General features: G+C 34.5%; 3 protein-coding genes across 3 annotated transcripts; 2 read left to right on the top strand and 1 right to left on the bottom strand.

Moving 5' to 3' along the window:
- Nucleotides 1-7,467: 7,467 nt before the first annotated feature.
- LOC126701268 (uncharacterized protein At3g49055) lies at nucleotides 7,468-12,840 on the top strand. Its single transcript, XM_050399388.1, has 5 exons — nucleotides 7,468-8,482; nucleotides 9,470-9,546; nucleotides 10,775-10,886; nucleotides 10,982-11,098; nucleotides 12,219-12,840. The coding sequence occupies exons 1-5, from the start codon at nucleotides 7,535-7,537 to the stop codon at nucleotides 12,564-12,566; spliced, it is 1,602 nt and encodes a 533-aa protein (XP_050255345.1). The 5' UTR covers nucleotides 7,468-7,534; the 3' UTR covers nucleotides 12,567-12,840.
- LOC126701269 (probable carbohydrate esterase At4g34215) lies at nucleotides 12,685-14,277 on the bottom strand. Its single transcript, XM_050399389.1, has 2 exons — nucleotides 13,358-14,277; nucleotides 12,685-13,193 (listed from the first exon to the last, which is right to left on the bottom strand). The coding sequence occupies exons 1-2, from the start codon at nucleotides 13,940-13,942 to the stop codon at nucleotides 12,981-12,983; spliced, it is 798 nt and encodes a 265-aa protein (XP_050255346.1). The 5' UTR covers nucleotides 13,943-14,277; the 3' UTR covers nucleotides 12,685-12,980.
- Nucleotides 14,278-21,705: 7,428 nt separating this feature from the next.
- On the top strand, nucleotides 21,706-22,855 carry LOC126700048 (probable carbohydrate esterase At4g34215). The gene is made up of 2 exons (XM_050398027.1): nucleotides 21,706-22,413; nucleotides 22,577-22,855. Exons 1-2 carry the CDS (start codon nucleotides 21,838-21,840, stop codon nucleotides 22,784-22,786), a joined length of 786 nt encoding a protein of 261 aa, XP_050253984.1. The 5' UTR covers nucleotides 21,706-21,837; the 3' UTR covers nucleotides 22,787-22,855.
- Nucleotides 22,856-23,526: the final 671 nt, after the last annotated feature.

Raw genomic sequence — 23,526 nt, forward strand, 5'->3', positions numbered from 1 at the left:
ACTTTATCTAATTTATGATGTCATCACTAGTAGATTTACTAAAGAAGATTGTTGTCTTGCTTCGATTAATTTGTTGTCCTGAACATCTCCCATAACTTCCAATACCTCTAGAACTCTTTGGCACTCCTTTATGGTGGCCCAGCAAAACAGCATGCTATCATCTGCAAATAAAAGGTGGGTTAGTCTTGGACTATTTCTACAAAAAGAGTAGCCCTTTATGTGGCCCTGTTGAGAGGCTTGGTTGATCAGCCCATTCAGACCCTCAGTGCAGAGTAAGAATAGGAACGGGGAGAATAGGTCTCCTTATCTAATGCCTCTTGTTGGAGTGATCATACCTTTAATTTCCCCATTTACCAGTATGGAATATGTCACAATTTTGACACATAACATCATAAGGCGGATCCAATGTTTATTGAAACCCATTTTTTCCATAACTGAAGATAGGTAATCCCACTCCATTCTGTCATATGCTTTGCTCATGTCAAGCTTGATGGCCATATAGTCGTCCTTCCCTGTGTGTCTCTGCATACTATGTAAAGATTCAAAAGCTACCAGAATATTATCAGAAATAAGGCGACTTTTTGTGAAAGCACTCTGATTCTCAGTAATAATATTTGGAAAAAATTTCTTAAGTCTATTTGCTAGAACTTTGGAGAAAATTTTATACAAAACATTACACAGACTGATTGGTCTAAATTCAGGGGCAAATTTAGGATTTTTCTTTTTTGGAATGAGAGTTATAAAAGTGTAGTTGAGGTGGTTAGGTAAAGTAGCAGAATTGAGATAATGTAACACAGAATTAGAGATATCATGACCGATTAAATTCCAGTAATGTTGATAGAAGAGAGGAGGCATACCATCAGGATCAGGAGCCTTTAGTGGAGCCATTTGGTTGATGTCCTGCTCTACCTCCAAGTGGGTGAATTCGGATGAGAGCATGGAATTCATTTCCTTAGTAATTACTTTCTGAATGGAATTTGTAGCCACAGGACAGAATTGTTGGTTGTGTGACTGGAGAAGGTCCTAGTAATAGTTCACCAGGCATTCAGTAATGTCCTCCTTGGTGTTAAACACTTGGCCACTTGGATCTTTCAATTGTCGGATCAGGTTTTTCCTCCTCCTCTGAGATGCATGGTTGTGAAAGAATTTTGAATTCCTATCTCCAAATTTAGCCCACGTGACCTTTGCTCTTTGGAACCAAAGTCTATTTTCCTTATCAATCAGTTCTTCTATCTCCTTTTGCAGCACACGGACATGCTGATTATTTCCAGTTCTTATGGCTAATTTTTCAACCTCCTTTAATTTCTTTCTCTTCCGGCTTAATATCATTTTCCCATTCCCAAAGCAGTCCCGCTCCCATTTTCGAAGTTCTTTACCACATTTATCTATTTTGCGCATGACATGGTTATGATCATCCTCTTCTCCACTTAACAACCAAACTGCCTCAACAATGTTTGAGCACCCACGATCAGAGAGCCACATCTCTTCGAACCTGAATGGTTTAGTAAAAGGTGGGATGTCTAAACCATCCAAGGAGATCTACAATGGGGAGTGATCTGAAGAATCTGAGTGCAGATGATGAATTTTTGTGCCTGTGAATTTCATGAACCACTCGTGGTTAGCCAACCCATGGTCTAATTTTTCCCACAGTGAATGACCCTCCACAAAATGTTTTCTCTAAGTAAATTGGTCTCCCACATATCCAAGATCAAGAAATCCGCATTCATCTATAACATCTCGGAACAGTTGCATATGAGCCTGACTCCTATTATTTCCTCTCAATTTTTCTAAACTTTTGTAATTTCATTAAAGTCCCCAGCACAAAGCCAAGGAAGATTATGTCTGGTATTGAGCAACCTCAATTTATTCCATGCTTCCATTCTCTTATATGTTACCGGTTCTCCATAGAAACCTTTGAATCTCCATGCTTCATCACTACCTTTATTAATTATAGAATCAATGTGGTATTTGGAGAAAGAATCCACCCGAACATCAGTGGAATTTTTCCAATAAAGAGCTAAGCCACCACCACCTCTAGGGTTTTTTTCCACATAAAACATATTATCAAACTTGATGTTTCTTTGAACTTCTTTTAGCCTAGCTTCATTTGTCCATGTTTTGGCTAAAAACACAACGGAGGGATCTTTTGCCCGAATCACTACTTCAAGCTCCTTCCCTGTACGCAGGTTCCCAAGCCTGCGATAGTTCCAAACTATGAGACTCATTGCGCTTGGCGGGACTGCTGAGTAGCCTCCACCATTGGATTTTGGTGACTTTCTCCCTTTGAAACCTGTGTTTTTTTGATAGGTAACTTAGGGAGATACTCTATTTCTTCTTCTCTGCTTCTCTTTTTTACCGTGGAGCTCTGTGGTTGGTCAATCTTCATAGGATTGTCTCTTGCCAATCTTTTCCAAGTACACAAAGTTTGACTTCCTTGGTTAGATGAAGGGGAGTTTTCTGTCACGTGGTGTGTCTGATCCTAGGGTTCAAGTGTTTGCATGGAGGGGGCTAATTGCTTTTCATTGATTGGTGGGGCTTGTGAGACACCAACTGAAATGTGTTCCATGTGGGCACCACATTTATCAAATTTGCTAATCTCCGAATCTAGTTCTTGGATCTGTGTTTCAAAGGCAGCATTATCAATATGGAAGGCAGTTAAATTGGAATTTGAAATAGATACCTCAGTTAATGGGCTGCCATAATCTCGACCCTTCAGCGTGATTTGCTCCCCTGGATCATGTGTTTGCTTGTTCTTTTCATTCCTCAAGTCAGCGCCTCCTTTCTCACTGGAAACGAATTGGTCAAAATTTTTTCAGGTGGATTTATCCGTTGTTTTAGAGGGTTTTGTCGTGCTTGGGCGGTGGTCAAATCGTGGGACTCCACCCAAGCCGTCGCCCATGCCAGGCACTACAACGTATGAAGTTTTTTCGAAATTGTATGGTAGAGCTCTCAGCCACGGACCATATTCATGAGGCTCTATTTTTCCCGAACTTCCCGAATCTTTTTTTGCTAGCCAAACTTCACAATCCTTTCCATCATGTGAAATTAATCCGCAACAATAACAAAAGTTGGAAAGTTTCTCGTATTTGAAAGAGACCCAGGTCTTTTCAGTCTCATCCAGCGCTATTCGTCGACCTCGACATAGAGGCTTTAATACGTCGATCTCCACTTGAATTCGTAGGAAATCACCCCCCACCTATTCACTAGAGTTCTCGCATGGTATTACCTGGCCGAGTGTCTCTCCTATTTCAACTATAGTCTCTGAATCAAGCATCCGCATTGGCAATCCGTGAATTTGCACCCAAATTTTCAATTTAGTAAATCTTAGATACCTCACCAGTGTAGACCCATCGAAGGTCCAAGGTTCATTAGCGAGGACCCGTTCAGCGTCTGATTTGAGTTTGAAGACAAACAGAAGAATATGATATCTTGCTTCACGCACCTTGAACTCCTTTTTGGCTCTCCATAATGGTTTAAAGGTACGCCCTATTGCTTCCACATTAAGGGCTCTTCTTGTAAGAAATTTTGCAGCCACTACAAACTCCTTGCTGTGTAGATTTTTGGATTTCGACAGACTGAGTTTTGTGTCTTCCTCTTCTGTCAGTGATAGTTTTCGCCAGTCGTGAAGGATATCATCCATGGTGGAAACGCTATTTTGAAATGGAATAAGGAAAGATCGGACCACACGTGAAGGGAAACGGAGGTCAAGGAGGACCCTACTGCTACGGATGATTAACAGAGGGGAGTAGTTATCATTCCGGGGAAGATAACAGTATTCTACGCTCAAGCACTCAGAGAGCGGCTAGGGCAACTCAGAGAGCAGCTAGGGCGAGAATTTTTTTTTTCAACTTTCAATATTGAGTATTCAACAAGTAGAAATACGATCTGAATCCAAGTAGCTTATGATTATAGTCTAATATATATGATTAATGTGAATTTAAGATGCACATTTTCGATTTCATTCTCAAAGTTCTAGCATATGCATGAGGTCTTACAAAAATCAATTATAAAGGTCATGTTATATTTGTAAAATTTTTTGAATTTGATGGCTCAAATGCCAACGTGAATAGAGAAATTTGATGAATTATGGTGCTTTGCAAATTTCACCAAGTGGAAAATTGTTGTAGAGATTGGTTCAACTTGTGGCTTGAGCTATGTGAAAGCACGCTACTTAAAAATTGTAATGTTTGATTGTCACCAATCTACTTAACAAAAATAGGAGAGAAGGGGGGTCACTTATCTGTTGAGGCATTATTTTTATTAAAAAATGGCTACTATTTTGAAGACATAATTAAATAATTGTTATAAAGTTTAATCCAACTTTTATTTTTTAGGATAAAATCCAAATTACGCTATTATTAATTTGGGCGAATTATCATTTTTGTCTCTAATTTTTGTTGGGGTCATTTTAACCATTGATTTTACTAGCATTTTTGTCATCTCAATCCTTCCATCCATTACCATTTGTATATAGAAGTATGCATTTGTAGCTTTTTAATGGCGTTCTTGTTCATAATTAAAATTACGCTAATTGTTGTTCATACAATATCCACATTTTGTAAAGCTAGATATCCACATTGTTTCAAGGATGTCCACACTTTAAATGGGATGTGTATGATCGTGTGTAATAATCATTGATCTAAAAAATTATGATTAAGTGGCAAAACTCACAAAAGGGTATAAAATAATCATACCATTTTGTGACCCACCCAAATTAGCCAAACCCACCCATTTTTCATCCCTAGTATGATATGATTTGTGGTAGTTGGCCCTTAAAAGTATGATGATATTTAACAAAAATATAACTAATGGAGTTTAGAGTTTTTAGACTTCAAACCCTTAAACCTCCATTTATATTTAGGAAAAAGTTAAAAGGTATAATTTTTTATCTCTTTTTTAAGGTAGTGGAATATTTATTTCCTAATTTTTAAAACTATTTTCTTGGAATTTGGGAAGTTCTTGAAGTAAACTGCAAATGAATTATGGAATGGAAAATTTTGGAATTTGATTTAGTTAGTAAAAAGTTAAATAAGTTGATGTTAAACACGCACTAATTTCATTGAAGGTTCCTAACCTTCTGATTTGAATGTTACTAGAGCCTTGAAGCAAAAGTTTTGAATTCGAGATAATAAAAAAATTGATTAAAAAAATATTTTTCACACTCGTTTAGATCTTTCAACATATATCAATAATTGAAATGAAAATATCCATATTTTAAAAATGCCAAAATAAATTATTGGTCCTTGAAGATTGTCTATTGAGCACGATTAATATTAGCATGGCTAGCAGATTAATGACGTTGCAATTTTCAAGTGATGAGACATTATTTTTAATATTAAAAAATTAACACCCACTAATAACTCATTAAAAAACTCATGAGAAAACGAGTATTCTCAAATCAAATATGAAATTGCTAGCGTTAATATGAGAGAGAGAGAGAGAGAGGAAAAAAAAAACTTGTCGAAAACATTTGTTTTTCAGTAATTTAAAAAGATGTGAGACTTATTCCCTAAAAAAAGATATGAGACTTTTATGTAGTTAATGAGAAGTTATGATTTTAGTCAAATTTATAATTTCACGTTAACAAAGGGAAGAATAATTATAGGACCATAATCAATTTCATACTCATTTTCGCAACTATCCTATTTATAGTCATTAAACATAATAAATGGGTTTGTTAATAGAGTCCAAGGCAAAATGCTTACTTTATTTATGACTAATAGAGTAGAATTACAATCTGAATCCAAGTAGCTTATGATTATAGTCTAATGTATATGATTAATGTGAATTTAACATGCACATTTTAGATGTCTTTCTAAAAGTTCTAGCATGTGTATGAGATCTTACAAAAATCAATTAAAAAGGTCTTGTTATATTTGTCCAAATTTTTGTATTTGGTGGCTCGAATGCCAATGTGAACAGAGAAATTTGATGAACTATGGTGCTTTGCAAATTTCACCAAGTGGAAAATTGTTGTAGAGATTGGTTCAACTTGTGACTTGAGCTATGTGAAAAGCACACCACTTAAAAAAAAAAAAAAATATATATATATATATATATAACGTTTGATTGTCACTAATCTACCTACCAAAAATAAAAAGGAGAGAAGGGGGGTCACGAATCTGTTGAGGTATTATTTTTATTAAAAAAAAATGACTATCGTTTTGAAGAGATAATTACATAATTGATTATAAAGTTTAATCCAACTTTTATTTTCTAGGCTAAAATCCAAATTATGCTATTTTTAATTTGGGTGAATTATCATTTTTGTCTCTAATTTTTGTTGGGGTCATTTTAACCATTGATTTTACTAGCATTTTTGTCATGTCAATCCTTCCATCCATTATCATTTGTATATACAAGTATGTATTTGTCGCTTTTTAATGGGTTTCTTGTTCATAATTAAAATTACACTAATTGTTGTTCATACAACATCCACATTTTGTAAAGCTAGATATCGACATTGTTTTAACAGTGTCTACACTTTAAATGGGATGTGTATGATAGTGTGTAATAATCATTACTCTAAAAAATTATGATTAAGTGGCAAAAATCACAAAAGGGTATAAAATAATCATACCATTTTGTGACCCACCCAAATTAGCCAAATCCACCCATTTGTCATCCGTAGTATGATATGATTTGTGGTAGTTTGCCCTTCAAAGTTTGATCAATTTTAACAAAAAGAGAACTAATGGAGTTTAGAGTTTTTAGACTCCTAACCTCCTTTTATATTTAGGAAAAAGTTAACTAATACCCTAAGAACTTTGGTTTTTAAAAAAGAAAAGTACAACTACAATATACAAAAGATAAATAAATGGTTCTTATTAATGAGTGTAGACATTTTCTAACATACTATTTTATAAAATTTTTAATATTATTTTTATAGAAAATAAAAATATTTATTAAAAAAAAATCAATTGTTTTTTTTTTTCATACAAAATTTTAAAAATATTTTCTAAACCAATTAACTTTATCTTACTTGTTAATATGAACCATTTATTTACTGGTCTATACTGTTGTTATATGTACCAATTTATTTGTCCTCTATTTTATTTTGGAATGTCTCAAACTATTATCCTATTTTTAAAATAAAAAATTATTAATTTACTAATATTCTTATCACTCCCCTAATTTATTTCCAAAACTATTTTAGATAAATTTATTTAAGGGTAGTTTTGAAAACTTGTACATTTTTATACCACAAACAAGATAATAAATGATATTTTCTTAAAACTTTGATTTTTGAAAAAGTGGGTATATATATATATATATATATAAATAAATGATTTATTCCTTTTTTAATTTTCAACTGTTTTAGTTATCAAATTCAAGTCCCGCGCCAAAACCAAACTCTCTCTCATCTATGCACCTGCCTGACCAAGCTTTCTTCCCTCTATTTCGTTGACTGGTAGCTCTCCTTTCAACTCAAAAAAAAAAAAAAAAAAAAAAATCTTTTCTATCAAAACTCCAAAACTCTCTTATTCTTCATCTTCTTCATGAAAATCTTTAATCACCCGCTACTCTATGGGCCATGGAAATCACTATTGAAACCCCATCCGATACTCAAATCAACGGCCCAGATTCACCCACCACCATCCCCCAACACCTCTCCGATCACGATGATCTTCGTGCAGACCTCGAATCTCTCCGCGAATCCCATCTCAGCCTCCAATCGAAGTCGGCGGCGAACGAACAAGCCCTAACTCTCGTCCGGCAAGAAAGAGACGACGCCGTGGATCACAACTCCGATTTGACGAAACTCGTCGCCGAAATCTCGAGGGAGCGAGACTCTCTGAAGGAAAAAATCGATGAGCTCGAAGCTCCGCTGAAGGAAAAAGAGGACGAGTTCGCGAAAAAGCTCGACGATGAACTGAGGAAAGCAGAGGAGTTCAGGAATGAAGTTGAGGTTTCTAGAGAAAGAGTTAAGGAACTGGAAACCGAAATCAAGAAGAGAAACGATTACTTGTCGAAGAGCTTGGATTCGTTCCGGTTAGCGAAGGAGGGTTTAATCAAGATAATCGAGAGCATAGACGAAGGGAAGGTCGAAGAAGAGCGCGAATCAGCGACTGTTGAGTCCGAAATTGGCGAAGGAGTTGAGGAATTTAGGGCGGTATCGGAGGAAATAGTGGAAATGAATAGGCTGGCGAGCGAGGTGGAGGTGAAGGTGAGAGAGTACAAGGAAATGAGGAAGAAGGAGAAGAGGGAATTGGAGAACAGCGTGGTGAGTTTGACGGAGGAGAATCGAGACATCAACACTTTGCTTAGGATCGCGTTGGTGGAGAAGGAGGCGGTGGAGAAGAGCTTGAATAAGCTGAAGGGGACTAATGAGCAGAGAAGGGTGCCGATTTTGCAGAGAGTCGGTTTTGGGTTTATGATGGGAGGTGGGGGTTATGAGCAGCAGCCAGAGAGTTCTGCAGTGAGTTCGAGTGCGGGGAGTCAGAAGTCGGATAGCGAGTGTGAAGAGGAGGTTGTTAGTTTGGTATGTTGAGAGCTTCCCCTTAATCTATGTTCACAATTTGGAATTTGGGTGTTTTGGTTTGAGCTTAAAGTTTCAAAATTTATTGTTTTTGCACTGTCTGTTTTGTGGGAAATTAGCTTATACTGATCATATTCATTGTTTGCATAGTTAGTCTAACACTCTCACCTTTAGATTCCTAGCTTAAGTTAAGGATTCGGGTTGATGATATTTTTTTTCTTTCTCTTTTGTTGTATATTTCAATTTTCATGTTACCATATATGATGCTTGAGTTTCATAATTCAGTTTGGTTATTTATGTTGTAAGTAGTTGAGCCGAGAAATTTATCTATGTAAAAATGATTCCCTAGTCTTTTGATAGGAATAAGTAAATATAAGAATGGAACATAAACTCTTTAATTGCTAGGAAGAGAGGCAGGTCAGCTTAAGTTTGTACATATAGTCCAGCAAAATCATGTGCATTTTTCACTGTAAGATACCACGATACCACGTTGTGGAGTGTTCCATTTAGTTAAGACAAATATATACTGTTTATGGTTGTAATTATCATTTATTGAATTCAGACTCTCGCTTGTAGACCACGAGTTCCTACTAGACTTTGTGATTATCAACTCAACAAAACAACCCTTGTAGGCAGGACACCGCCTTTCCAATCCTTGGAAAATGTTAAAAGAGTCACTTTTTTCTTAAACAGAATCCCCTCTTTTTGGTCAAAGTGTAAATAGTAACACTTGAAGTCTATCTTAAAAGTCTCTGCTGCTAAATAGAGCTGGTCTTTTATATGCTTGACTTCCAACTAAGGCATTCAGTTTCCTACATGCACTTGAAGTAAGATCTTCCTTATAGTAAGTCATTTAGGAGGAAAGTGTGTGAGATTTCTTGTGCAATTTGTGACCTTAAGAGCAAGTTTATCCAAAGAACAAAGTTTGTTGGCTAACTATGCCAATAAATGGATAAGTATTGCTCTGATGTCCATCATTGTCCTTACCAGGCCTCAACTGTGGAGAAGATAATGAAGAATTTGCGGCAAGAAATCACTCAATTGCGAAGATCTTTGGAAGAATCTAGGTATGTCATTATTGAACCGAAATGCCTGCATTTTCACCTGGCATTAATATTATGGTTTTATCCTATAATTTGCACCAAATTTGATTGTGAGATAGCAAGTAGGAGATAAAATTATTTCTAAGGAATGAAGCAAGGTGAAATTGTTACATTGTAGTGTGGAAAACTTCCCCCTCCTCTTCCCCCAACACATACACACAGAGACACAGACATCTGCACTAAATCTCTAATGCTCCTGCCTAGGCTATACATCTTTGTGTAGTTTACTGCATCTTTCAAAGACAGTTTTATATAATAAAAAAAGCCCCAAAAAAAAGAAAAGGAAAGAAAGAGATATACTGTGCAGGAGTAAGCCTAGGAGTTCACTGAATTTGTTATGGTACACCAAAGTCAGTGAAGAAATGAACCTTTCTTTTTAATTATCCATTTAGAAAATGTAAAAAGTGATATTTGGATATATCACATGCCATCCAAAGCATCCAATATATGGACTACGTCAAACTAATAATCAACTCAACCATGGAGTGTGGGTTCAAGAATACTTGTTCAATCATAGTGAAAGTTCTCTTATATATTTCATAAATTATGATGCCCCATTTTTGAGTAAATTTGCATGGTTCTGAAATACATGGTATCTATGACCCAGTTGAAGCGCAAATCCCGTCTTGATTTTAAATTTCTTAATCTTATAATATCCCCAAAGAAATGAGTATGTAATTGATCTCTCTACATGCTTAATTAAACTGAAGATGAAAATCAAATTGAAACACGTCAAACACCCCCCTTCCTGCATTTAGTACAGAAAATTTTCAGCTGTAAGTGTTGTGTAAATTTTACTAGTTCTAAACACAACTATGGTTAGTTTCCATGAGATGACAAGTTATGGAGAATACCTGTCAAAATTTTGAGCTCCAAAATAAAACATATATGTTGCCATCTTCTTGTTGATATTGTGATTGGTCATTACATGACTGCACAGTTCTTGAAATGGTAAAGAACTGCAAAAAGTACATAGCAATTAATCTAGGATTTATTAACATTTCATTCATTTAAGGACCACTTGGTGGTGTAGGAAAGAGTACATGGCTTGCTTTATAAACATGTTTTGCATGAATATTTTTCTGGTTTTGGACCTTTCTATGGTTGTTGACATCTTCAACCACCTCCTGTCCCCACGATATTTATGTTTTAATATTTGGTTTTCAAGTACTTATTATCTAGTCTATGCCAGGTCAGACACTGAGCGCCTGCAGAGTCTTACAGAGAAACAAGCTCAACAAATTACGGAAAACACTCTGTACATCAAAGAGTTGGAAGATAGAGAGAGGGCATTAATTCAAAATGTGATACCTATTTTATCAAGAAATTGAAAATTTTCTGGTTCATTCCTGTAGCAAACCCTTGTCATTTCTGACATTATCCCTTTAATTGCTATAAGGTTGAAGAACTCCTGACGGAAATAAAAGAAACTGAAGCTGAGGTTGCTAGATGGAGGGAAGCATGCGAGTTGGAAGTGGAAGCTGGTAAAAATGAAATTGGAGAACGTGACAAAGTGGTAACAGTTTATGTCTTTTGATGTTAGTTTTTGTTGATGTACTGTTGCTTTATAGATTCCTCAGCTGTCTAGTTCTACACTTTCTTGCTTGTTAGAGTTTTGGTTTATGGTGTTTTTTCATGAAGTCTGCTTGTTCATTACTTAGAGGTCTCATGATGTTATTATAGTAACAAATGTAATCATTATTCCATGCATGAAGCTAGAAGTTTGTTTTGTGAATAACTTGGCAACTCAAACGGCATGTCTGATTTTATGAATGAATAAAGGTATGCTAGTCATGGGAGCCTAATTCTCCGAATTCCTTTGAAACCTCTTACTACAAATGAACAAAGGTACATTGTTGGCTATATGACAAGTGACAACCTTAAGTTGTAATTATCTCTCATGTTCAGGATCACTCCTATTTTGATATTATGACCTGTATATAAGTCGTAGGGGATTATGAAATGGCATTGGGCATACTCAAGATTCCAGGACAATTTTTATTTTTATTTTTTTATATAAAAAAATGTTTTTATGATATAGGCCAAAAGTAAAGTATAGTGAGAACGTACTTGACATGCTTATGTGCATTCGCATGGGAACAGCTGGCTCAGATTTTAACAGTTGTTCTGTGTCAATCGCATATAAAATGAGGAGCTAGGATTTTAATTTGGTATATGCTATCAATTAGAGTGGCATAACCTCAGGTCCACAGGTGAACCATATTTTTTATTCTCCTACACATACTGTTGAGTGCTGAGTTCTGTTGAAATTCGGTAGGTAAAACAGATACTATTTTTTTTTGTGACAATTATAAATTGAAGTTGATGCATCTTGGATCCTGGAAGTCTGGAACTGAAGTTCTGCCTTGTAGTACTACTTTGACATTTCTGGAAGTCATTGTTTTGTGTACAACGAAATCATTATGTGTTGGTAAACATGCTAGTGGAAGACAGCTTCCTTTGGTGAATAATTTTTCTCTTGGGTGTTTTGTTCATGTAGTAAATTAGTCTCTGAAATCTAATGCATAAAATTAATTTAACTTCAATTTTGCATCTCTCTCTCTGTTCCTGGATTGCCCTTATCTTGATAGGTATCAATTTTGAAATTCATTACAATTGCATTACTGTTTTACAAGGTGGCCATTCTGAAGCAAGAGTTGGAGAAAACAAGGGCTGCTTTGGACATGTCCAATGGCAAATTAAGGATGAAAGAAGAACTTGTATCTGCTGCAATGGCTGCCCAGGCAGCAGCGGAGAGGTCTTTGCAGCTTGCTGACAGCAGGGCTGCAGGACTCCGTGAGCGAATCGAGGAGTTGACAAGACAATTAGAGGAATCCGAGAGCAGGGAGCGGAGTAAACTTAAGATAAGGCACATATGTTGGCCATGGCGAATCCTTAAAGTAAACACTGCTAATAGTGCTAGTAAAGTTCGGGATGTGAGAAGGATGCTACCAGAGATGCAAGCCTTGCTTCATGGTGCCTGATGTAACATGGTGCTTAGTCCCAATTTGATTTATTTGAATTGTTTATTTCTTTCACTGTGTCTTCCTGCCAATTACCTCTTTATTCCTGTGTTTTTATCTTCTTTTATTTATGTATATATTTTATTTATTTTTCGCTTTCCCCACTACAAGCAAATTCTGTAAATTGCTTGTCAACATGTATAATATGCCGTGATTAACCATTCCTTTCCCATAATCTTGTACTGTATACAAACCTGCATGACAGTTTTTTTAATGCAGAATGCATATAAAACTCCGACATATTTCTCAAAAATCATAAATAAAAATGAATGTCTACATGCTTCCTTGGCTAAGATTCATCAGACCAATTCCTAATGATGTGAACAGGCAAGGTTTTTGTTTACATATCAGATATTTTAGCGAGTTGCAAGGAACTCATCTGAGGCCGCTGCAGTGTGGGAACTGAAGGAATGCATTAGCCAACATCTTCCCGACTCGAACCTGAGCTGCTGTGGATAGGTGCAGATGATCCTGTTCAAGTGGCAGGCCTTTGGCGTCAACAGTTTGCAGGTCTGGGAGGTCAATTCCCAGCTGAGCAGCTCTAACAATCTCTTTTAGAGTGTTGTTATAACCTGACGCTAGAGCCACCTAACCAATATACAAAAAAAAAAAATTTCATCACATGACAATAAATCCACTTTCAAACAAGATTGGCAATTAAAGCAGGAAAATGTAGAATTAAAAAAAGAAATCAATGTAGATTCCAATTGATTTTTTTAATAAAAAATTAAATGAAATAAAAAAAACCATACCTGTATTATTTGTAGATTTGGAGAGTTCAGATCAGCTCGAATGTTTGTAAACAACCTCCTCAATCTTCTCTTATACAATCTAGCATCAGTTTGTTGTTGAGTATCAGACTCCCCTTGATACCACAGAAGCGCTTTGATTTTGCCACCACTCTTTAAGGACGCGTTAGCTCTTTCAACCAATTGCTTGTAATGACCAGTGCTACTTCCCTTGGCCCAATCAGTGATCTTAGTGCCCCCTATGGCGCAAGGCACAAGACCAATCACCCCAAAGTTGGGGTCCTTTGCCAAGACTTCATGAGCAAAAGGCATGCCTGGTCCAACCCCACATGTCTTGTATTTGTCAATTTCTTCATGAAGAGGCTCATGTGCTACAACCCATGTCTTGTGCAAACTGAGTTGTAGAATGGAAGGGTTGGGACTGCTTTCTGCTGGGACTTTCTTATTCCAATGACCATTCACCTTGGGAACGCCTCCGCGTCCAGCCATGTTGCTTTGTCCCCCAAGAAGAAATATGTTTTCTGGGCTGAGTTCTTGAGGCTCGACACACACAGCAAGAAGGGATACAACAATGAAGAAGAGGCACATCTTTAACTCTCACTTTGAGGCAAAATGTGGAGAAAAGGCAATAGGAATAGAAGTCTGGAAGGTGTTGAGGTCCTCTGGTGTTGCAGAAGCAAGATGCTTTTTATAAGAGTAATGGCTGGCAAGGAGTGGAGATATATCATAAATGTATGCACAGTTGCACACTACAATTTCCTCTAGAATCCACTCTATATCACTATACATATATGGGTTGGGGGCACTTATCCCAAATGCTACTTAATATTCCATGAGCATGAACCCTGACCTTCTTTTTGGTGAGAGGCAAGAAGTGCCAATCAGCTAATTCAGCTCAAAAGCAAATAAGCAATTGGCGCAATGAGTTGAGAATGAGATCGCATCTTCGATCCGTTTGTTTCAATAAAAAATCTTATGTGAAGATAATTTTTTGCATTTTTCTGTGTTTGGTAGTATTAGGAAAAATTGATCAAAGAAAAAATATCTCTTAACTTCCCTTATTAGCTTAGCATAAGATCATTCTCAAAAAAAAAAAAGCTTAGCATAAGATAGAGTCGTTTTCTGCTAAAATTTTTTAGAAAACAACTCTATCTCACATGAAACTAAATAAGGAAAATAACTTTATCTAACACGAAACTAAATAAGGGATTTTTTTTTTTTTTTTTGAGGGAAACTAAATAAAGGAAGTTAAGAGATATTCTAACTCATTTTAAGGTTTCTACCAAACATAGCAAAATGAGATAGTTTTTTAGAAAATACTTTTTGAAAAATGATTCATTTTCTAGAAAATATTAATGTCAAAACAAATAGAGCGAAGCGTGTGTCCAAAACATTTCCTGAACCCTTACTAGTACATGGAACCTACAAAAGGGAGCTTACATGTGATTTTGAGTGGGCTAGACAATGCACTTGAAGCATGTAATAAGTTTTAGTAATTGCTAGTGAATCGAGAACATGTGCTTATGGAGTAGAGGTTGGTTAAAAATCATGATGAAACCTACATTGTGCTTAATTATGCCACTGTTATTTGAGCTTTTGTGTAGTTCACCTGGGTAAGTTAGTTCCGAATTTTGAAATTTAGTTCAGAACTAATAAATTATCAAGTGGTGGGTTCCAGTTAGTTCAATTGATAAAGTCTCTGATGGTTGTATAAGAGATCCGGAGTTCAATTTCTGCCTACACCAAAAACTAATTGGTGTTTTGGTTTGATGATAAAGAGCTATTATCAAAAGTGGACGCCATAAGTTGAAATTCTCTAAAAAAAAAAAAAAAAAAAAATTACCAAGTGTTTATTTGTAAAATAATTTGGATTAGGCCTAGTCTTTTTATTTTTTAAATAACTAAACTTTTATAAACAAGAAGAGGAAACAAAGCAGGGCAAATGGGGACCAACTTATTTCGTATGTTAACATAATAAATGGGTATCATTTCCACAACAAAGTTGAAAGCAAGATTTTACTAAAAAAAGAAAAAAGAAAAAAGTTGAAAGCAAGATGATTACTTTTTTATGTTACTCATAGAATTCCAGAAATCAGCGGGATAAAGTGGCATCTAACTCCACCATTATTATGGTCTCGGACCAACCTCTTATATTGCATAAAGTTTTCATACTGCTCCTTCCTTTCAAAGGAGAAATTATTCCATTCACCGGTGTAACTAAGTGTAAGCATCCCCAAAATTCAGGAAAAAAAAAAAAAAAAAAAATCAAAACTCATAAATCATAATGTTAACAAGTTACTTAAATAAACTAATTATGAAGTTCAAAAAAGGATTGAATCAAGAATCTTCATATGATGTTAGTTTACTCATTTCCACCAACACTTTCTAAGCATATAAGTATATGTATAGATATGTTTGCATGCATGTGTGTGTGGATATCGACATTAAAATCTAACCCGCCTCCCCCAAAGAAAAATTCTTGATTCCGCCCCTCTCTTTATATAAAAGAATTATGTAATGCACTGAGTACACTAAATAATTAAACGCAAGAATGTTATCTAATTTTTTAAGTATCATAATCAGCTTTGACATTTACATTAGGGTTAGGATGGTTTGTCATTTGTCAAGTAACACAGTAGCTAGTGATACAGGTTGCCAATGGTCCAATGTGGTGCTTTGCTCGTATAAAGCATATATCTTTTTAAAAAGTTTAAACTTTATAGTCTCTATCCTAGGGTTGGGGGGTTTAAAGGCAGATATAAGTTAAGAAAAGGATGAACCAATTAAGTACGAACCCCATCTAACTTATACATACTAAGACTAAGACAACACAGAGAGATCTGAGGAGATCGATGGAGATTGTTCTTTTCCTAGTTTTTACAACGAGAGGCCCAAAAGTTAGAGAAGCAGAATTGGCTTGAGTAAAGACATGGACAACTCACAAAAAAGAGAGACAAATTAAGCCTAAAAGTCTAGTTACAACAACCGGTAAAAAGAGTGGTGGTTAAGTGGTCAATTTATCAAAAGCAATATTATTAATAGGAATTCGTACATGCCATGTTCATAGTTAATGTGCCTTCATATTATTATTTTTATTTAAAAACTTATTTATTGAAACTGGCAAAATTTTGATTGAATATATATATATATATATATGAATCAAAATACAGATTTAATATAAGTTTTCGTGGGTTCTAATTAACTCAATTGGTAAAGTTTTCTATGGTCGAATAAAAATTTTGATTAATTATAAAGAATTATTATGGAATAGATGTCATAGATTAAAATTTTATCATCACATACCAAAAAATGTAAACTTCCACTTTTTTTTAAAAAAAAATTATTCTAAAAAATCCCAATAGGCTTCCACCTTAAAAGATAAAAGTATTAATATTCTCTATATATAAGGAATATTTCTAAGTTTTTTTTTTTGTTCTTTTTGAGTTTTTTTGTGTGGGAACAGTTTATTTAGTTAAAACTGAAATTTTTTTACTGAAAGTACTGTATATAAAGTTAAAAGATAGTTGAAATAGTATAGTAGAACTCATAAATAATACCAAAAAGTGCAATGTAACCCATCAATAGTAGCAAAAATAAGCTGAATAGTAAAAAAAACTTGTTTTTAAGCAATGCCAAATGCACACTTCATACATCATTTTTCATTTTATTATTTTTTATATATATAAAAAAGTAGAATCTTACAATTGGATCTTGTATAGGATTTCAAATTTAAGGACCATGCTTGTTACACCTTCAAATTACGTTCAAGCTAATCAAACTGACTAACAAATCCAAGCATAGAGGAGCTAAATGTCACAAACCAAATCACAAAGTACCTTCGTGTTTTAACTTTTAAGAGTATATATATATATATATATATATATATATATATATAGTAATTGTAATTATTCCTAAAAAATTATTATGATTAGATCAACCCACTGCTTAAGTTCTAGGTCTAATTCACTCTCTCTCCTTGACACATCAATTGCACAAGTAAAACAATAACAATGCTGAGCTAATCAAATGTCTAATTTCTTCCACAAGTAGGGAAGAGAAGGAAGATGATTAAATGTTTAATTTTGTCTTATTTCTTCCCCCCCAAAATAATTTTTCGTTCTTATCTACCTTTGCCTTTTCCTTCCCTTTAATCCAGCCAATATCTTCTAGTATACCTTTACAACATGATCATGGAGTAAGCAAAATCAGTTGTATGTTTATTATCAAACAAATGTAATTTTATTTTTCACCATATTTCAAAATTGATTACATTTTGTTTGTATACATGATCATTAGATACCAAAATTTTATGATTAGAATGAAATTAGTATAAAACCTATTATCATTTTCACTAATCTATTGAGGCCTTATTGGGTTGAAGAATTTACTATTTTTCTAAATAGATAATTACATATTATTTTTTGCCACATTAAATTGGAGAAGGAGATTCAAATCCTAAACCTCCTAATAGGGCAGACTAAGAGATGCGAAATGACCTAAAGGCGGATAATAACAAAATTGATTATATAGTCAATTCTATTCTCAAATTCTATTCTAATTAATATTGCATTTTAATCACTTTAAAGGGACCAAGACCTCCCTCACAGTCTTGCTTTTCCAAAGAGTTTAAGATCTTATTTCGAAAAAAAGAAAAAAAAAATTAAGTGACTATTGTATATAAATCTATATTCTTAATACATAAAATCTTCATTAAAAAAAATCTATTCTTTAAAGTCTCTGCAAACTGTTGAAGAAGCTCTAGCATGGAAGTATAGCTTTGCTTTCTTCAATAAATGACAGATTTTGTTTATGTGAAAAGGTACAAGGGAGCTAAATTAAGTAGGTCAAGTTAATTTAACCTGAAATAAAAATATCTAGAATATCATTTAACTAAATTCAACCATTATAAAATATTTTTACACCACACAAAACCATTTAAAGCATAGTCTACCTAGAAAGTAAAAGTAAAAGAAAAGAAACACCAATAGGATTTTTATGATTTGGTCGTGTACTCAATATGTACACACCAGAGTCACCACAAAGCATGTGAATGGCATGATTATAAACAACTCTATTAAAAAAAAGGAATATGATTATAACAACCTTGACAGGTTTATTAAAACTACAATTAAGAAAACTAAAACAAAAGAAAATTACTCAGAGTGGATTAAAATAATTTTTACTATTAATGAGAAAGAATTACATAGCACATCATTAGCCAAAAAAAATAGGATTTTTATGATTTGTCATGCATATACACTCATGTTTTTATTATGATGAAAGCATGTAATTGATATAATTATAAACCACTTGATGGACTTTTCATACTCCTATTATAAATCCATCCTCCTACTTTAATAAAGCAAAAAACTCAAAAAAAAAAAAAAAAAAAAAAAAAAAAAAAAAAAAAACAATTCCAATCATTGTTTCAAGATGGTGAGTATTCCATACTATGTTTTGGGGGAAAGGTCTGAAACTTGATTTAAGTGGAGGGGCTGCTTCAAAAAAATTAAATAGAGAAGGGGTATATAATTTTGATGTGGGCGTTATTTTCTAGGGTCCAAAAAATGGCCTAAAATGTATATTGATATATGTCTACTAAATAGCTTAAATGTGGAATGATGATTGGACTTTCAAGCAAATCAGAAAAATGTCAAATATATTATCAAGCCACATTTAATCTAAATAGTAGACATATCATTATATATTTTATTTCATTATTTGGAAGAAAGTAAAACTAGTACCCAACTGCTTGGAAAATAGTTTCCACCTCACAAACATATACCCCCTTCTAACAAAAAAAAAACTCCTAATGTCTAAATGAAGATTAATGGAAAAATTTTCATGATGCTAAAATGGTGTATACAGTGAATCGATGACATGAAAAGTCTAGCTAGTTCACCATTAACTGTTTGAAGAAGGAGCATACAAGTGTAAATTACAGCCATTTAATATATAGTAAAATGTATCAAAACATGTTGATTGATGACATGAGATGATATTTATTGCACATGCATTATACACACACACTCACATAATAAGGAAATGACTTCTACAAAGGAGAGGAATTACTGATAACTTGTGTGTAAATCAAGGTAATTATTACCCACATTAAAGAAACTTACTTCGTTGATGACTTGCATTAAACTAAGATGTAACATAATGCAGTTAAAAACCAAAAGAAATTATATTTCTACAAATTAATTTCATTCCAAAAATCTCTCCAACCAAAACAAGAGGGACTATCATTTTCATTCACCATGTCATCAAGATCCTATAGCTTCATTGTCTTATTGGTCTTATTCTTGGGTAGTGAAGCAGCTATGGTGGTAGGGGTGGCAAAATTTGACACGACCCGCGAACCCAACACGACTAACCCGTTTATAAACAGGTCATGGGTCGAGGCTAAATAGGTTCGAGTCATATTCGGATTGACATGACTGACCCGTTTAATAAATGGGTCGTGTTCGGGTTCACACATGTGAACCCGTCTGACCTGTTTGACCTGTTTAAATAATAAAGGCATTAAATTTTGTTATTATTGCTTAATTTTTTTGTTGTAATTATATGTTTATTACTATATTTATGGCTGTAATTGTATTTTAATTTTAGATATATAAAAATTAATAATAGATTATTTAGGTCATAAATGACCTATTAATCAAACAGGTTATTAAACATGTTATTTGTATTAACTTTTATATGACTTATTAATTAAACAGGTTAAACGTGTCGGGTTGGGTTAACCTGTTTAATAAACGGGTCGGGTTAGGGTTGAGGATTCTTGACACGTTTACTAAACAGGTCGGATTCGGGTCAACCCATATAACAGAGTACTTATAACTCGACACGACACGAACCCGACCCGCGAACATGAATTGACACCACTATATGGTGGTACATGGACTAACAACCGAAGACATTGCTAATGAGAAAAAGTATGCAAATTGCCCAGGTGTGGACGTATGTGATGATACTGTATTTTTCAATTTATTTAGGGATCAGAGGAGACTTTTCGCCTATGAGTGTTGTAAAAGAATAGTGGATAGGGGACCACGTTGCTTTGATGAATTTGTGGTTTCAAACCTTACAGGAGATGAAAAAGTACCCAATTATTTGAAAAACTTTCCTGTCCAATTACCCTTGAGTGAGAGAATATGGTATAAATGTGTTTTGGCTATGGAATCAAATTCATTTGCTCCATTTTTTTGTTTTTTGAGAAAGAGAATCACTTGCTCCTCAAAAAGAATATTAAGTTATGCTATGTTTTTCTAGTATGCATGACTACCATACTCAAATAAAGTATTAAAATTTCTAATATTTGTTTTTCTTATCAAAGTTATCAACATAATAGACATGTTCTTATGATTTAATACCAAATTTTACACTGGTGGTTTTTTTACCTTTTCTAATCAAGATAAAAATCTTATAAAACCAATAGTTTATTTTTCATGGCATTTTAACAAATGAGATGATATTTATCTCCTAGAATATTCTAGATCTAGGTTAGGTTGTTGAGGGAGCCAAGTGAGAGATTGAAAATTTGGTAGTAGAGATATTCATTCCAAGTTATACTTGTCCTACTTTTATTCCCACTGTGAGTTTTTTTGCATTACCATTTATGAATAAAACAAAAACCCATCATGGTGGTATTTTATCTGGACTGATTTTGTGGATTGGGCTCACCCACAAGATAGGCCTTACCCAAGTATGGACTAACTCGATGCTTTATAAGCCTAAAGCTTCCCCATCCAAAAATAAACATGAAGAAGTGTGTCACTTTTCTGTCCAATTAGATCGTAGTCTAGTCATGCAAGCTGCTTCGTACATCATTGATGGAGAGGAACTGAGGAAGCATTGAGTAGAGAGAATGACATTTTTCGAATTCATAAATTTTACATGTGACCTCATTAACTATAACGTCCCCTTCATCACTTTAGTAGTAGTAATAGTTTTATTCTTTTCATTCTGGCTATTTTGTCTGCCCGTTAATTATGATTTTTGAACGTAACTCTTAACTAACCCGGTGTAGTCCAAGCCAATAGATTCAAGACATCTCGCTGAAAAACCCATAAATACCACAGCTTCTGAAAGTGATCAGATCAGCACAGTCCTCGAATCCCACAAAACAGAGCTTACATTCCGTCTTTTTTTCCAGCAATCAAAATCAATTAAAAAAATGACAGAGAGAGAGAGACAGAAAACTTACTGGGCAGTGACGTCGGCGACCGCACAGTTGGTTGGATTAATTGAATTGCTGAGAATTGATTTCGAACCTAACAGTATAGCAACACACCAAACGCCCTTGGTTACCTGTTAAATGATATGGAACATGAGAAAGTATTATAAAAGCCGCTTTGCCAAACTCTTCTTCACCATAGCTTTGAGAGCCTTCTGCCAAAAGCCTTGTACTTCTTGGTTAGCCGACACCTCTTGAATTTTAGACCTTTCTAGCTAGCTCCCAACTCTCTTGGAAAAAAAAAATGCCTCTAACCATTTTTCTAGCATTTCTTCTGGCCTTCTCTGTCGTTCAATCCCAAGAACTCAGCCCCACAAAGATATTTCTTTTGGCTGGGCAGAGCAACATGGCTGGGCGTGGTGGGGTTAACAACGACACATGGAACATGATAATCCCCCCAGAGAGCACCCCCAGCCCTTTCATTCTACGACTCAGTTCAAACGAGACCTGGGTTGTAGCTCATGAGCCTCTTCACAAAGACATCGACGATACAAAGGTCTGTGGAGTTGGACCGGGCATGCCTTTTGCTCATGAGGTTTTGGCGGAGGACCCCAACTTTGGGGTGATTGGTCTTGTGCCCTGTGCCATTGGAGGGACTATGATCGCTGAATGGGCCAAGGGTTCTGATAATTACAAGAAGTTGGTGAAAAGAGCTGGTGCTTCCTTGAGGAGTGGTGGCAAAATCGAAGCACTTCTATGGTATCAAGGGGAATCTGATACTCTTCATCAAACCGATGCCAATATGTATAAAGAAAGGCTCTATAATTTCTTTACCAACATCAGAAGTGATCTGAACTGTTCTAATCTCCCTATAATACAGGTATAAATGGTTTTTTTTTTTTTTTTTTTTTTAATTTTATTCCATTTATTTATTTGTTTTTAATTTGAAGCAAATCTTGTTTGAAAGTGGGTTTATTTAGAGTTTGGCAAAGCCATGTGGTGTGGTGAAATTATATATTTTATTTTGTGTGTTGGATGTATAGGTGGCTCTAGCTTCAGGTTATGACAGCACTCTAGAAGAAATTGTTAGAGCAGTTCAGCTGGAAAATGACCTCCCAAACCTACAAATCGTTGATGCAAAAGGTTTGCCACTTGAAGGAGATAATCTACACCTGTCAACCCCAGCCCAGGTTCAACTTGGAAAAATGTTGGCTGATGCATTCCTTAACAACTTCCCAAAGCCCATCCAGTGACCACAACTGAGTTCCTTTGCAACCTTTTTTTTTTTGGACGATGGTCTACTTAAAATTTGATTATCTTAATCTAACGATAAAGAACCATTATCATACTAGGATTTGAATTTCTGTTATTTAAACCATGATGATGGTTTTTTATCGTTAGATTAAGATAAGTGAATTTCAAGTAGTCCTTTATTTAACTTTTTGAGCAATTTATGTTAGAGGTTTATAAAATATTAAATGTTATATTGTAATTTTGTGGCTAAATTATGGATGAAGTTGCATACAACACGGTTACATATACAAAGATATGGAATCTATGTTTTTGGTTGTTTCACCGTTCAATTAATTAAGCTATACGATACGACGGGGAAAATTATTGAATATAGTGGATTTTCAATTAACGTATTATCAATTTATCATATTCCTATTAAAGGGAATGGTTTGCTTGGGGTTGAGGGATTATGGTAATCATTGGGTAGAAATGGGAATAAATTTGATTTATAAAGAAATTAGAGCCAAATTTAGAGCTTATATATGTTATAATGTCTATGCATATTGGAAAGAATTTTTCCTTAAGATATATATAAAAGTTGCTAGCTAGCTAGAATATTAACAACTTAAATGAATCAAAATGAAATTATTAAAAGAAAAGGAAAATCGGCAGACATTTATATATATATATATATATATACACACACAAACACTAAATAATAAATATGGCATAATTTATTTATGAGGAAAAAGTACTTTCC

Source organism: Quercus robur, chromosome 9 (assembly GCF_932294415.1).
Source record: "Quercus robur chromosome 9, dhQueRobu3.1, whole genome shotgun sequence".
Lineage (NCBI taxonomy): Eukaryota > Viridiplantae > Streptophyta > Magnoliopsida > Fagales > Fagaceae > Quercus > Quercus robur.

Excerpts from the sequence above, each read along its gene's own strand:
- LOC126701268 (XM_050399388.1), top strand. The coding sequence starts at position 7,535 with ATGGAAATCACTATTGAAACCCCATCCGATACTCAAATCAACGGCCCA. Across the intron at positions 8,483-9,469 it reads AAGAGGAGGTTGTTAGTTTG|GCCTCAACTGTGGAGAAGAT; the intron begins GTATGTTGAGAG and ends TGTCCTTACCAG. Across the intron at positions 9,547-10,774 it reads AGATCTTTGGAAGAATCTAG|GTCAGACACTGAGCGCCTGC; the intron begins GTATGTCATTAT and ends AGTCTATGCCAG.
- LOC126701269 (XM_050399389.1), bottom strand. The coding sequence starts at position 13,942 with ATGTGCCTCTTCTTCATTGTTGTATCCCTTCTTGCTGTGTGTGTCGAG. Across the intron at positions 13,194-13,357 it reads CAAATCTACAAATAATACAG|GTGGCTCTAGCGTCAGGTTA; the intron begins GTATGGTTTTTT and ends TATATTGGTTAG.
- LOC126700048 (XM_050398027.1), top strand. The coding sequence starts at position 21,838 with ATGCCTCTAACCATTTTTCTAGCATTTCTTCTGGCCTTCTCTGTCGTT. Across the intron at positions 22,414-22,576 it reads CTAATCTCCCTATAATACAG|GTGGCTCTAGCTTCAGGTTA; the intron begins GTATAAATGGTT and ends TTGGATGTATAG.